At 39.7% G+C, this 13,317-nt stretch overlaps 1 protein-coding gene across 2 annotated transcripts in view; it reads left to right on the plus strand.

Moving 5' to 3' along the window:
• Window positions 1–13,037, plus strand: part of CPNE3 (copine 3) — a 34,225-nt gene extending 21,188 nt beyond the window's left edge. For both annotated transcript variants that reach the window (XM_040587137.1, XM_040587138.1), the window contains exons 10-17: window positions 1,264–1,350; window positions 1,944–2,003; window positions 4,641–4,774; window positions 5,228–5,282; window positions 5,383–5,434; window positions 6,096–6,229; window positions 8,301–8,537; window positions 9,992–13,037. In XM_040587137.1, coding sequence (XP_040443071.1) covers window positions 1,264–1,350; window positions 1,944–2,003; window positions 4,641–4,774; window positions 5,228–5,282; window positions 5,383–5,434; window positions 6,096–6,229; window positions 8,301–8,537; window positions 9,992–10,102 — 870 coding nt within the window. In that variant the 3' untranslated portion in view covers window positions 10,103–13,037. The remainder of the gene's footprint in view (window positions 1–1,263; window positions 1,351–1,943; window positions 2,004–4,640; window positions 4,775–5,227; window positions 5,283–5,382; window positions 5,435–6,095; window positions 6,230–8,300; window positions 8,538–9,991) is intronic.
• The last annotated feature ends 280 nt before the right edge of the window (window positions 13,038–13,317 follow it).

Raw genomic sequence — 13,317 nt, forward strand, 5'->3', positions numbered from 1 at the left:
TTTCGTGAGAACTGTTGTTCTGCCTGCTCTAAGGACCTTATTGCTGTGTCAGTAGGATGAAGTAAAGATAAGAGACAACATAAATAACGTGCTCCAGGTTTCTTCTACCTTTAAAAGGAACTAATCTCTAATTCTGCATGATCTGATTAATTTGATAACATCTGTGAAAGATTTCTGGTGCACGTTAGAATTTGACTTTATTTTTGTTACTCCCACAGTTCTGACATTGGCTGCACCTGTGGGAGATTAGGCATAACTTTCAAGTTTATTTGAGGCGAGCATCGGTGTGACTGTATCCTCAGTTGCTGAGAAAGCTGATCTTGTGTGACTGAAGGGAATGGGTGATTTTCATTTTGTGGAGAATTTTTGATTCTTTTTTATTTACCTACCACCACCACCAGGTGTATCTTTCACCCAAGCATGCTGTTAGTGAGCTCTGGTTGGAGGATTATGAAATGCAGTTGAAAGATTGTAAATGTTATGTATCTTGTGGCTGTTATTAGTGAGTACCTAACGAACTGATACAGTACAAAAACAAGTCCCTGAAAGACAATTTTCATGAAATAGCAGTGATGCTGGTGGTGAAATTTCCAAAAAAAAATGAAAGTAAAACAAGAAGCATGTCGACTTTTCAGGTGCTGACCTTGTTGGTGCATTTTTTTCATTTGAGATTAATTTAAACCAAAGCAGTGGAACCCGTTTCTGACACTGAGCCAGAAGGCGTGTCTGGAATACCTCCTCAGACTATTTATACACCAGACATGCTGCATTGTGCCATGCCTGTATGATGGCAGGAGCTGCTTAACCTGGCTAGCTGCTGATTGCACTTGGAGGTTAAACTTTTGGATTAGTTGATGAAGCCTCAACAATTGAATTTGGAAAGCTTAAGCATTTACCTCTTGTTTTGTATGTTACTACCACAGCTGCTGGAAACAGTAATGCTTTGCCTGAATTGCCATGTCTTTACCAAAAAGAAGGTTGTTAGCAGAATCCTCAAAGGGAAAATGATACAAAATTTGTCTGTTTGAAATACAGTTGTCTAAACAAACGTATTTGTAAGCTTTTGGGGTAGAGATTACTGTTGCGATAATGGTTATTTTTCTTGCTGATTTTGGGTAGGCAGGGTTTAATTTTGCTTGGTAGTGAAATATGTTGTATTTTTAATACCAGCCCAAAGTATGAGTCCTAGAATAAAGAATTTTAAAATTTGTTGCGTAAGTTATATTTATAGTGCTTTGGTTGGATTTGTTTGTTTTCATGCAGGTTGAATTTGAGTGTATCAATGAAAAGAAAAGACAGAAGAAAAAAAGCTATAAAAACTCGGGCATTGTGAGCGTTAAGCACTGTGAGGTCAGTAATGTGTTCTGGTATGACTGGTTTTAAGTGTTCAGGCAAAACAACTGTCATCTAATATACCTTCACCCTCAAACTGTAAGAAACTTCAAAATGTCGGTAAGTTCCAGGCACAGTAAATATTTAATGGCTGTGACTCATATAAGGAGACAGATTGACAGCTGAATCGTGTGTCCATCCGCCCCTGTCCCCTCACTTTCTCTTGAAGATGCCATCTATATGGCAAAGGTTGCTTACCAATTTATAAGGCCATTCCTGAACCACTGCATTTCCCAACTCACCATTTTATGGTGAATTAAAGTCTGGTAAGTCTGTCATAATAGGTTGTTCTATAAATGAAAATCAGCTTTTGGAGCTGATTTGTTATGTGCCTGTAATTTTGTAAAAGGCCTGATTCTGGTGCACTGAGTGTGTGATGGCACACGCTGTACATATCCTCACTGCAGTGGGTGGGATATCTAGACAGTGAAAGTAGTGCTTTGCATGAGTAAAGATAACAAACTTGGAACCTCAGATGTTGCTGCAATAATACCTTTTTTTTTTCTCCCATTTTAAAAAATGTAATTTCTATCTTTAACTTCTATTTTTAGATCGTAGTAGAATGCACATTCCTTGATTATATCATGGGTGGGTGTCAGCTGAACTTCACAGTAAGTTAAATCATTTATATAAAGTAGCTTTTGAGTTTTAGCACAAACTGAAGTGTATAGTTGATCATCTGTGCTTTTCATTCGATTGTTGTTTTTTTGGTTTTTTGGTTTTTTTGTTTTATAGCACGGAAGGGGGAAGATGTTTTGTCAAGAGTCCATCTAGTCTGTTTAGAAAAAAAATACTTGCTTTACTCATGGGACAAAGTTCTGAACCTGTAGTTATGTTCGTTCGGAGCTCGTTGAGCTGTCTGAATGGGGATGGAGGAGATATTTACAGTTCTCTGATTTAACTTTGTTTCCTTTTCATAAGGGCTTTTTTCCTCTTTTTGCTTTTTTTTCCTCTCTTCCTTCCTCTGACCACAGATCACTTTTGCCCTTGATGGTGGTTTTCAAGGCTCTTTACTTAATCAAAACAACATACAGAAGCCATCATATGGGTTAGGACCCTTAAGTTCTATAATTCATGAACCAAATGCAGCACATAACAGGAAGATGTCTTCACCCTGGTAATATGCCTCATTATGAGACATTCTTTGAGTGTAGCCTGTAGGAAGGGGTGGGATCCACCTGTTCAGAAAAGGCAAGAGAATCTTTGGCAGCAGGCTGGCCAGCTTGGTGAGGTGGGCTTTAAACTGAAGGACTTGAGTGGCAGGGTCCAAAGCAGCAATGCTCACGCCATTGCAACCAACTAGGGCCAGGCCAACCAGAGCAGTGAGAAATGTTCTTTAGCAGCCTCCCAAGATAAGAACCAGAAGGCCAAACACTTCAAGGATGTGTGTGGCTATGGTGGATCTTCTTGCACCCCTCTTGGGAAACCTTCTTGCTCCTGAGGACTGGAGGAAACCATGTGTCACTCCCCTCTTAAAAAAATGCAAGAAAGAGGACCCAGGAAACTATAGGCTGGTCAGCCTCACGTCCATCCCTGGAAAGCTCATCTTGGTGGCCATCTCAAAGCATGTGGAGGAAAAGAAGGTCATCAGAAACGGTCCACATGGATTCACCAAGGGGAAATCATGTCCGACCTACCTGATAGTCTTCTATGATGGAATGACTGGCTGGGTAGATGAGAGGAGAGCAGTGAGTGTTGTCTACCCTGACCACAGCAAGGCTTTTGACACTGTCTCCTGTAACATCCTCATAGGTAGCTCAGGAACTGTGCACTAAATGAGCGGGCAGTGAGGTGGATTGAGACCTGGCTGAATGGCAGAGCTCAGAGGGTTGTGATCAGTGGTGCAGAGCCCAGCTGGAGGCCTGTAGCCAGCGGTGGTCCCCAGGGTCAGTGCTGGGCCCAGTCCTGTTCAACTCACCCATCAATGCCCTGGATGAAGGGCCAGAGTGCACCCTCAGCACGGTTGCTGGTGGTACAGAACTGGGAGGAGTGGCTGACACACCAGCAGGCTGCGCTGCCATTCAGCGGGACCTGGGCAGGCTGGAGGGTTGGGTGAAGAGGGACCTGATGAAGTCCAACAGAGGCAAGTGGAGGGTCCTGCACCTGGGGAGGAACAACCCCACGCACCAGCACAGGCTGGAAGGCAGCTCTGCAGAGAAGGACCTGTGAGTGCTGGTGGACAACAAGGTGCCCATGAGCCAGCAGTGTGCCCTGGTGGCCAAGAAGGCCAGTGGGATCCTGGGGGACATTGGGAGGAGTGTGGCCATCAGGTTGAGGGAGGTGATCCTCCCCCTCTGCTCTGCCCTGCTGAGGCTGCATCTGGAGCACTGTGCCCAGTGCTGGGCTCCCCAGTTCAAGAGAGACAGGGAACTGCTGGGGAGGGCCCAGCACAGGGCTACAAACACGGTAAGGAGACTGGAGCATCTCCCTTATGGGGAAAGGCTGAGGGAGCTGTGCCTGTTTAACCTGGAGAAGAGAAGGCTGAGAGGGGATATCGTCAATGTCTACAAATATTTTAGGGGTGAGTGTAAAGAGGATGGGGCCGGGCTCTTTGCAGTGGTGCCCAGCGACAGGGCGAGGGGCAACAGGAACAAACTGCAATACAGAAGGTTCCACCTGAGTATGAGGAAGAAGTTCTTTACTTTGAGAGTGACAGAGCACTGGAAGAGGCTGCCCAGAGAGGCTGTGGATTCTGCTCTGGAGACATTCAGAACTCGCCTGGACATGACTCTGTGCAGCCTGCTCAGGTGAACCTGCTTTAGTGGGAGTTGGATTATATGATCTCCAGAGGTCTGTACCAACCCCAACCAGTCTGTGGTTTTGCCATCGCCAAAACAGAGAAGACACATTGAGGTCAGAGAAAGAGCTACCTCTAGGTCTCTGTAGTATCTGGCTTGTACTTCTGAGAGAAGAGGTGTGTATGGTAAAACACAGGATGAAATTAGCAGCTACTGAAAAGCCGCGTGAATGGTAACTGAAAGTAAACACAATGTAAACCTGACAGGTTAACGTGATTTCAGCCCTTGTGAGAGATGGAGAGCTTCTGCTGGTTTTGTAGTGGCACTGTTTTAAGAAGTGTTAATAGTCCAAGAAACTTGCATCTTAAGTATCATGCTTGTTAAGATTTGTAGGTGTTCTGGTAACTACTGTTTGCAACTCTTCTATTATTCTTATTTTGGCTTTGCCAGAGATAAGAAACATAGTTTGACCTATAACAGCAATTTGCTTATAAATACTACATTTGACAGGTGGGGATAGATTTTACAGGCTCCAATGGAGACCCTCGCTCTCCAGACTCTCTGCATTACCTCAGCCCTAACGGAGTTAATGAATACCTGACAGCCATTTGGTCTGTAGGAATGGTCATTCAGGATTACGATACGTAAGTTTTAGATTTTTTTATTTAAATAATTTTTTAGATATGTATAGATTTTTGTGAGTTTCCTAAAACAGTGTTGAAGGTGCCAGTAGATAGATGAGAATGAAACTTCTGAGCTGAAATGTAGTGCTAAAAAAGACTTCATAATCACTGCACAATCACATAACCTCAAGCAGAAGCATGTGTTTACGACAGACAAGCAAGGCTTTTCATCTGTGATGTAAAGAGCAACACTCGTTTAAATAAATGCTTGTATTCTTGCTGATTTGGTGTTAAAGGCTGGTTTTGGCCCTAGGAACAATTACAGGGGGGAGCTTCCATTTAATTTTGCCTCATAATGCTTAATGTATAGCATTTTTAATGATCAAAAGCAGCACTGATTAGCTAAACTTACTTAACTATGGCAGCTTTTAAGGAAAGGCACTCACTTCATTTTCATTAAAACTTATTTTTTAGAGATAAGATGTTTCCAGCCTTTGGATTTGGTGCACAAATTCCTCCTTCCTTTCAGGTAACAGAATCTGTAAATGCATGACGTAAGACAACTAAAAGCACTTAACTTCAGGAGGAGATTGTCTATACAGACCTGACTGTCTTTTGTGTTTTGACAGGTGTCACATGAGTTCCCATTAAATTTTAACCCATCAAACCCATTTTGTCATGGTAAGTCTGAAAAAGTAACATCAGACCTAGTGAGTAATACGTCTAGGCTGAAGGGATAAAACCAGTTGAAAAGTAGAACAACATGCTCTGCAGTTCAGTTAAATGATGAGTTTAGTCCTGTAGCAGGAAACAATTTTATAACTGTTTTCTTAGTTATTAGAAATAGCATTTGGTCTGTCTTCTGTAATGATTCGTGGAAGTAGTGTTTTAAACAGTTAGGGTACAGTACAGGTAAGCTGGAACAGTTCTCTCATGTGATCAAGCCACTTCATTCTACTTCACTGCTGGCATGGAGTTGTCTGGTTTGAGTATGATGCAGCTAGTGCCCGTGCAACAAGGCCTCTCTGATCACACTACTAACTACCACAAGCTACCAGGAGAAGAGAACTGCTACAATTTACTTATATGCACTTGAGCGTACGGTATTTGGCCTTTCTGTTCACATAAAGCCAAGCATGTTAAACATATGCATTAAGCATTGGTCAAGCTGAAGGCCTCCATTGCTCGTGAATCACTTAATTTTTTTCATCATGGTTCATTTTAAATCTTTGCATTAACACTTTAAATAACTGATATATACAGTGTTTTAGGAAGATGGAGTGCTTCAAATTATCCTAATTCTATTATGAAAAAGTTGATATGAACTACTTGTGTTCTCTAGGAATCCAAGGCATTGTTGATGCATATCGGGCTTGTCTTCCTCAAGTGAAATTATATGGACCAACAAATTTTTCTCCGATTATAAATCATGTGGCAAGATTTGCTACCGCAGCTACACAACAGCAAACAGCATCTGTAAGTTCTTTATGGCAGTGTGTGTATTTTTCTTTTTTTTTCCTTTCTAGTTTGTAAATACAATTTATGTCTTTTAAGCCTGTAAGTGTACTTGTTTCAACAGCTGGCCATTTACCTTGTGAATTGGTGTTTAGTACCCTTAAAACAAAATAAAAGCTAATTTTTACAGCTTGTACACATTCTCTCCTAAATAAACTCTTCAGAGCTGAAATATCAACTTAAAAATACATGGCACCTCTATGGTGTCTTGAAAGCTCTTGCAGTGCTAGACAGGTGTTAAAGCCTTTTTGTATAGGAAAGTAATTAAACTCAGCTGCGAAAAATCCACTAGATCTTGTTTCATATCAGATAGCTGAGAGAGAGAATTAGGTAACATGATGAAGAAATAGAGGTTAGAGCTCTCAACACCTAGGTACCAATATAGATAATTAACTGTCCACACTATAAAGCTTTAGGAACTCTATGTGCTGTGCCCTCCTCCCTATTAAAATTGTATGCATGACTTGTTGGCCATATTAAGAAAGGAAGTCTGAAGAGCGAGTCTTGAGTATCAAATCATTGCAATCCATGCAAATTCAGCAAATCTGAAGCCATATATATCCTAAATAATTGATGATGGCAAGTACTGGTATCTCAGTCATCATGTAAAATGAGAAGATAAAATCAGCTGGTTTTGCATATGAAAGTACTTGTGGAAACCAATTTGGAAAAGAGCTATGAATTTTCATGTGCAAGAGATTTATAAGGTTTTGCCTTGGTAGTCTTTCAGTAGTAACTATTGTCTATATATATTAGGAAAACAGTTAAACCTCTTGTACTTTTTTCTTTCTTTTTACTGAGAGTGCAGTATGCCTAGCAAGAGATTTATTTTTTTCTGCCTGAAAGGATATACTGAAATTTTGCTGCTTTGCCATTTAATACATATTGTAGATATTTTGGGTGGTCTTTTTGGTTTTGCTGTTGGGTTTTTTTCTGATAATGGAGGAAGCATGAGAAGAGAGAAATAAATCCAATGTGATGTGCTGTCATGCTGCTGGTCATAACCTTCTTTCATCATGGCTGCTTTGTAGACATTCGTGCTGGAGTGGGGGAATAGAGTGGTGGGAAGTAATGAGAAAAGGTGGTACCTGAATACAGGAGATAAGGGAAAACCAATTACTCTGGAGGCCGATAAAGGAAGATGGGAAGCAAGGTACTGAAGAAGATGACTTCTGAGAATATTGGGAGTGCCTTTGGAACTTGAATTTTTGCTGCCCGTTAGTCATCTGAAATGAACCAAGTGAGGGAGGACCAGAAGTTCAAAAAATGTTTGTTAGTTTCTGAGCTTTGTACTTCTAGCTTTTTCTTGGTACTTCAGTCCAGAACAGAGGCTAAGATGCCAACTTTTAGAAGGCCTGGCAATATAATGGAAGCAACTTAAGTGATACTTGAATAATTACTGAAGTACTGCAAGGTGGCCTCAGATGCCTTGGTAAATAACTTCATAAAGCAGCTAGAAAACACGATTAAAGGAATTTGAAAGCAGGCATGCTTTTTTACAGTACAAAAAGGTGTGTTTTAATCTATATATAGGATTTTAGGGGTACACTGGAAAAATGAAGGCCTGTTCCATTACCCTTGGTGGTACTCTTTTGCTCATCTCTTCTTAACTGAATGAAGCGAAAGGTAGCATTTCATAAAGGTACTCATAGACCAGAAAGGAAACAAATACAAGCTTTACAGGTATTATCTGTCCAAACCCTCAGTAAGCTGCCGTCTATCCGAAGACAAATACTTACAAGATAGGTTTAACTGTTGGCTTGTCTGGGGATTTTGGAGAGGAGGAGAAGCGTGATGCTTTGGAGGTGGCTATTTAGAGATGACTACTTTTAAAAGATTATGTTGTCCTTATAAATTTCTTCAGACTGTACAGGTGAAGCCTGACCACAACTTTGATTGTAAAATTCAGTGAGTGCATTGATACATGCTCACAGTGACAAGAGTATGTAATCTGTATGTGCATTTTTATAAGTGTACATGCCCACATATTTTCTATTTCTTTGTCATAACACAGTGTTTATTGATTTGACAGCAATACTTTATACTTCTGATCATAACGGATGGTGTGATAACAGACCTTGATCAAACTCGAACTGCCATAGTTAATGCTTCGAAATTGCCAATGTCCATTATCATTGTTGGTGTTGGAGGAGCAGACTTTGATGCTATGGAGTTTCTTGATGGTGACAATGGAGTTCTTAGGTCCTCATCAGGAGAACCAGCTGTCAGAGACATTGTCCAGTTTGTGCCATTCAGAAAGTTCCAAAATGTAAGTAATCTTAATGGTATACTTAATAAATGTTGTGGAGCTATGCTGAGTTTGCTAGGATATCCCACATATAGTCCTAAGCTTTTTCAGCGTCTCTGAAATTAACTCTGGTCTGGTCTAAGTCTTTATTGAATGGAAAAAAAAAGAAAAAAAAAGGACAGAAGACTTCAAAATTTTGTGGAATTTCCATTAGGTGAGCTGATGCATGTTTAAAAAAACCTGAATTTCTGGTTTCAGCGCTGCATTTCTGACAGTTCCATGCAGGGGAATGACCTTTGTAAACCTTCCTCAGACTTGGTTAAACAAATGGGTGTGTTTTTCGTTTGGGAGGAAGAACTTAGTGTGGTTTTGTTCTTATAGTAAAGTGTTTTTTATTGTGGATGCCCGTTTGTAAATGTGGTTTAGTCGCACATTTTATGTGCAATCTTAATATTCAAAGCTAAATCACTGAGGTTGTAAACAGTAGAACTTGAGTGTCATCACAGTAGTGGTGATAGTTTTTATTTTCATTAAAGCAAATATACCAAAAAAATAGGCAGTGAAAGAATGGAGTCCTGAGGTTTTTTTGCTGTACAATGCAATAAAATATGCACAGGCTAATATAGTCTGTCTTTTAAATGTCTCATTACTTGAAAAAGTTGATTTAAAAAAAACGAAACAACAAAATGTCCTCAGGATGGGGAAGATGAGATCAATATTTTTATTTCCATCCTGATATGTTGTAATTTTGTGTTGTTTCCTAATATTAACCCTGTTAATAATCCTCCTAATACCTTCTTATTTTGTCTTTGTATTTTTATTTTTTACTTTTCATACAAGTTCTTTGTTTAATCTCAGAGCAACTCAAGCAAATTGAAAGGAGAAAGGGAGCAAAATCAATATAGAATGTGTGTACTGAATAATGCACTTGAATGTAGATAAACTAGGGTCAATATTCAGTATAAAATTATATATTCAGAAGTTTTCATTTCCTAGAAAAAGGGATGCTGTTTTTCCCCATGGATACTTAATCTTACAGTAAGAACAGTATGCCTGTAAGAGCTGCTGTGTAGCAATATGGTCACTGTGGTTCGAGTTGTTGCAAAAGTTTGCAGATGATTAGAGAAGCCCCTGAAGCAGATACCTTAAGCAGGTAGTGGAAGTTTGATGCCTACAGTCTGTGTGCATGTGTGTGTATTTCATACGACAAAAAGGTATCTTCAGATATGGCAGCCCTTTGCACACCCCGCTTCAATTACTTCAGTGGGACAGGGCAGCCAGCTGGTTCATGGTAATGGGAGCCAGAAGGCAAAGATGTCAGGGAAGCTTCCGTCTGTCCCGTAAGGGCACCATGTACAGTTCTCTGTAAAATATCAGACTTCAAATTGGCTTAATAGAGGACATGCTGCTTACCCATCTTAGGATCTCCATTAACAGCTGGTGGAAACTGAAATTTGATGTTCTTTTTTTGTAAGTCTCCAAAAGAAGCTCTGGCGCAGTGTGTCCTGGCAGAAGTCCCTCAGCAAGTGGTGAACTACTTCAGCACCTACAAACTGCAACCTCCTAAGAATCCTGCTGCAAAGTGAATGGCTGAGCAGGGGAGCTGAGACTTTGTGCTTGCTTTAATTCCTGTATCTGCAGACCTTGGTTCTTGAGATACTTCTGTATACATGTATACACACACCTCTGTATGGTAATCTGTTAGCTTTTGCCTGCGAATCACTTTGCCAAGTGTGCCTTTTAAGGGTCAAAACTGTAATTGTGTTAATATTTGATGTTGATATGAGAGATAGGGCTTACATGGGTACATTTTATTTTGAAAAATAAGAGTAGAAAAAAGGTTGAATATGTATAGAGAAGGGGGAGAATGGCTGGAAGTGGAAGAGCTGCGTGTTTGATAAATATAGTCAGCGGGAGTGTTCAGTTACTTTTGTGGGGATTGGCACCCAGGACTGCAGTTTCTTGGTGATCATAAAACCAGTCTGAAATGAAAAAGAAGGTATATCCCCAACAAGCAGACAAAAGTTTGTATGTGCTTCAAAAAATCTGGAATATTTCAGGCTTCTGTGTCTTATTAAGCCACCATTACAATTTTGTCATAGGACTTTGGTAGTTATACAAAGTGCCAGAACAGAGCATAAAGGCCCTCCTTGCATGCCTACTTCATGTTTGCCACTTCAGTGCCTTTGGCCAATGCCAGGGATTTATGGCAGTGTGAACGTGAGCCAAACAAGTCACTAAAGTATATATTCCTTTATAGTATGCATTCTCTTATGGTAGTACAGGAATAAGTAGGGGGAGTTAAGGTAAGCCTCTAACATCTCAGAAGAATAGTATTGGCCTTTGAGGCTACTACTATAAAGGCTGTAAGGTAAGATGTGTTTCAGTGTGTACTGAGCTGGAAAATGGGAACTCCAGATTTTATTTTGTTTGGGGGTTTGTTTTGGTTTTGCATTCTCCCCAAAAGAGTCATGAGTGTTGATCTTTAAAGTGCTTTTTGTGACATGGGAATTCACTTTTTAGTTAAGAAGTTTTATTTGATTTATAACTGCATATTTTGAAGCAAATGCAGTTCTTGGAAGTGCTACCTATACTGGTTTTGTCGTATTTTTGAATCATGCTTCTTTTTCATGAGCCCGCTGATGAAAAGTGCCTACAAAAAAAAAATCTTCCTTCTTCCTTCCCAGTCGGAAGACGTTAGAAAATCTCTAAACTCTAATCCTATAATCATACTATGTTTCTCTAGGGCAGAAAATTTCTGGTTTATTTTCGTGGCTTGGGTTTTTCCTTCATCATTTACATGAAGTGTAAATCATATTGTGTTTGCTTAGGGGACAGGTGAAGCTTTCTTGTCTCCCAGTTGCATACTGCTTGCTGAGGACCTCTTCTGAACCTGCTAGTGTGTGTAATGTAAGTGGATGTAAAGGTCTCATTTATTACTTCCCAAATGCCCATCTAGAGCACTGTTTTTGTAGTTTCATATTTGAAGTTAGTTAGAGTTAGACATCTGACTAATCTGATTGTGCGTGGTCTAGCGGTAACATGTAAGAACAGAACGGACTGGCGTTAAATTTAGCATAGTTGGGCACTCAGGATTCCACCAGGTCATAGTGCATGTGACTGGGTATGTGACTTCTCTTTAGTTGCTGAAACTGCTCTGTGTGTGGTGGGGGGTGTTCTCCATGCATGTGTAATCCTGTCAGAAATCTGAATTCACATTAACATTGATGCATGAAGGATACGCATATTGAAATTGTCTTACACATACTGTAAAACACACCAAATGTTTTTTAGACAATTGACTAGTTATCAGTCATAAATGAGTATGTTACTCTGCACTCCATTTTCCTTAGTGGAAGGGTGTCCTAAGTAGTTTCAGCAGTGGAATACTAAGGAAGACATTTTGTTTCATATTAAGCCAAACTCCTTCTTTTTGAAAATCTAATTCATGGGGTTATATGAAAATCTACAGTCATCTTTTTATCAGTGTAGTGGGTATGTGTTGCTACTTTATACATGAATTATGATGGAGTGTCATGCCAGATATGCAACACAAAAACTGCAGAACATGGAAGTAGTTATAATGAACGTAATTGCACTGCTGCAAATCGATACCATATGATCTTGGAACAGGAAACTGTTTCAGAGCTACATGCTCCATGTACAGAGATGCAGTAGTAATGCTTTGTCTAGATTCATTGGAGTGGATGAGTACTACTGATAGGAGTACTGGATACTACTGAAGTTCCTCTGAGCTCTCTGCCAAAAAATATAATGCTGCATCTGAGTTCTGTTACCAATTCTGTTCTAAGTTGCTGTGGAAGTGCATTTAAATGCATTTAACTGTGTTAATAGGTGTTACTGTAGTAAATATCTGCTGCATAGAAAATTCTTTGTTTTGTCTGTATTGTATACGTTAATTCTGAGTTTCTACGGTAAAGAATTCATTATCAGATATTGGTAAAGTACCCCCATGTTCCTCAAGATTAGGGAATTAAATAATATATCAATGAAACCTGCTTCTCAATGTGCTCTATTTTATGTAAAAGACAAATGTTTCACACATGACAGCAGCAAGATCCATTTTCCAGGTGTAACTTCTCTTAGAGGTGTAGAGCCGATGCCTGTTGAAAAATTTGGAAACTTTCAAGTTAAGCTGAAGCAATATTCTGAGTCAAGGAATGCAGCAGATTGTGAGTCAAGGGGGAGGGGAGTTACTATGTTTCGCCATTTTTTTGTTTACTTTTACGTGTAAAAAATGCCTTATTAGCTTGAGGGTGACAAAGCAAGGTATTGTCAGTTTTGAAAAGTGAATGTGTTTGTAGGTCACTTGCACCACCTTGTGATAAAAATGATGTATAGCAGTCTTCGTAATCATGCTTTTTGCTATTTAGTGGCCGTGATATATACGTATGTACAGCAAAGAAATAACTTGTAACCAGAATTTTTTTACTTTCCCCTGTATTCCAGTTCTGATGAAGTGATATGCAACGCCTGTGCATTAAAAATATAATTTCAGTATACTGTTCTTCCATTGTGCTTTTGTATTCAGCATTTTCTATGTAATGATAAATGCTGCTTTTGCAGTTCCTATGATTAGTATTCCACAGGCTGAACAGCTCAGATTTATAACAAGGTTATCACGTGAGAGTAAAAATGCTTTTTCACTCGGTGGTTATGAATGTGCAGTGTATATTTCATAAGGCATCTCATACTGGCTTTTAGCAAGAAGATATTCTGAAATAGCGTGGTTTTAGCAGTGACTGTTTCATGTTCATTGCCACGTTAGAGTTCTCTCATA

The sequence above is a fragment of the Falco naumanni genome, chromosome 3 (assembly GCF_017639655.2).
Source record: "Falco naumanni isolate bFalNau1 chromosome 3, bFalNau1.pat, whole genome shotgun sequence".
Classification (NCBI taxonomy): domain Eukaryota; kingdom Metazoa; phylum Chordata; class Aves; order Falconiformes; family Falconidae; genus Falco; species Falco naumanni.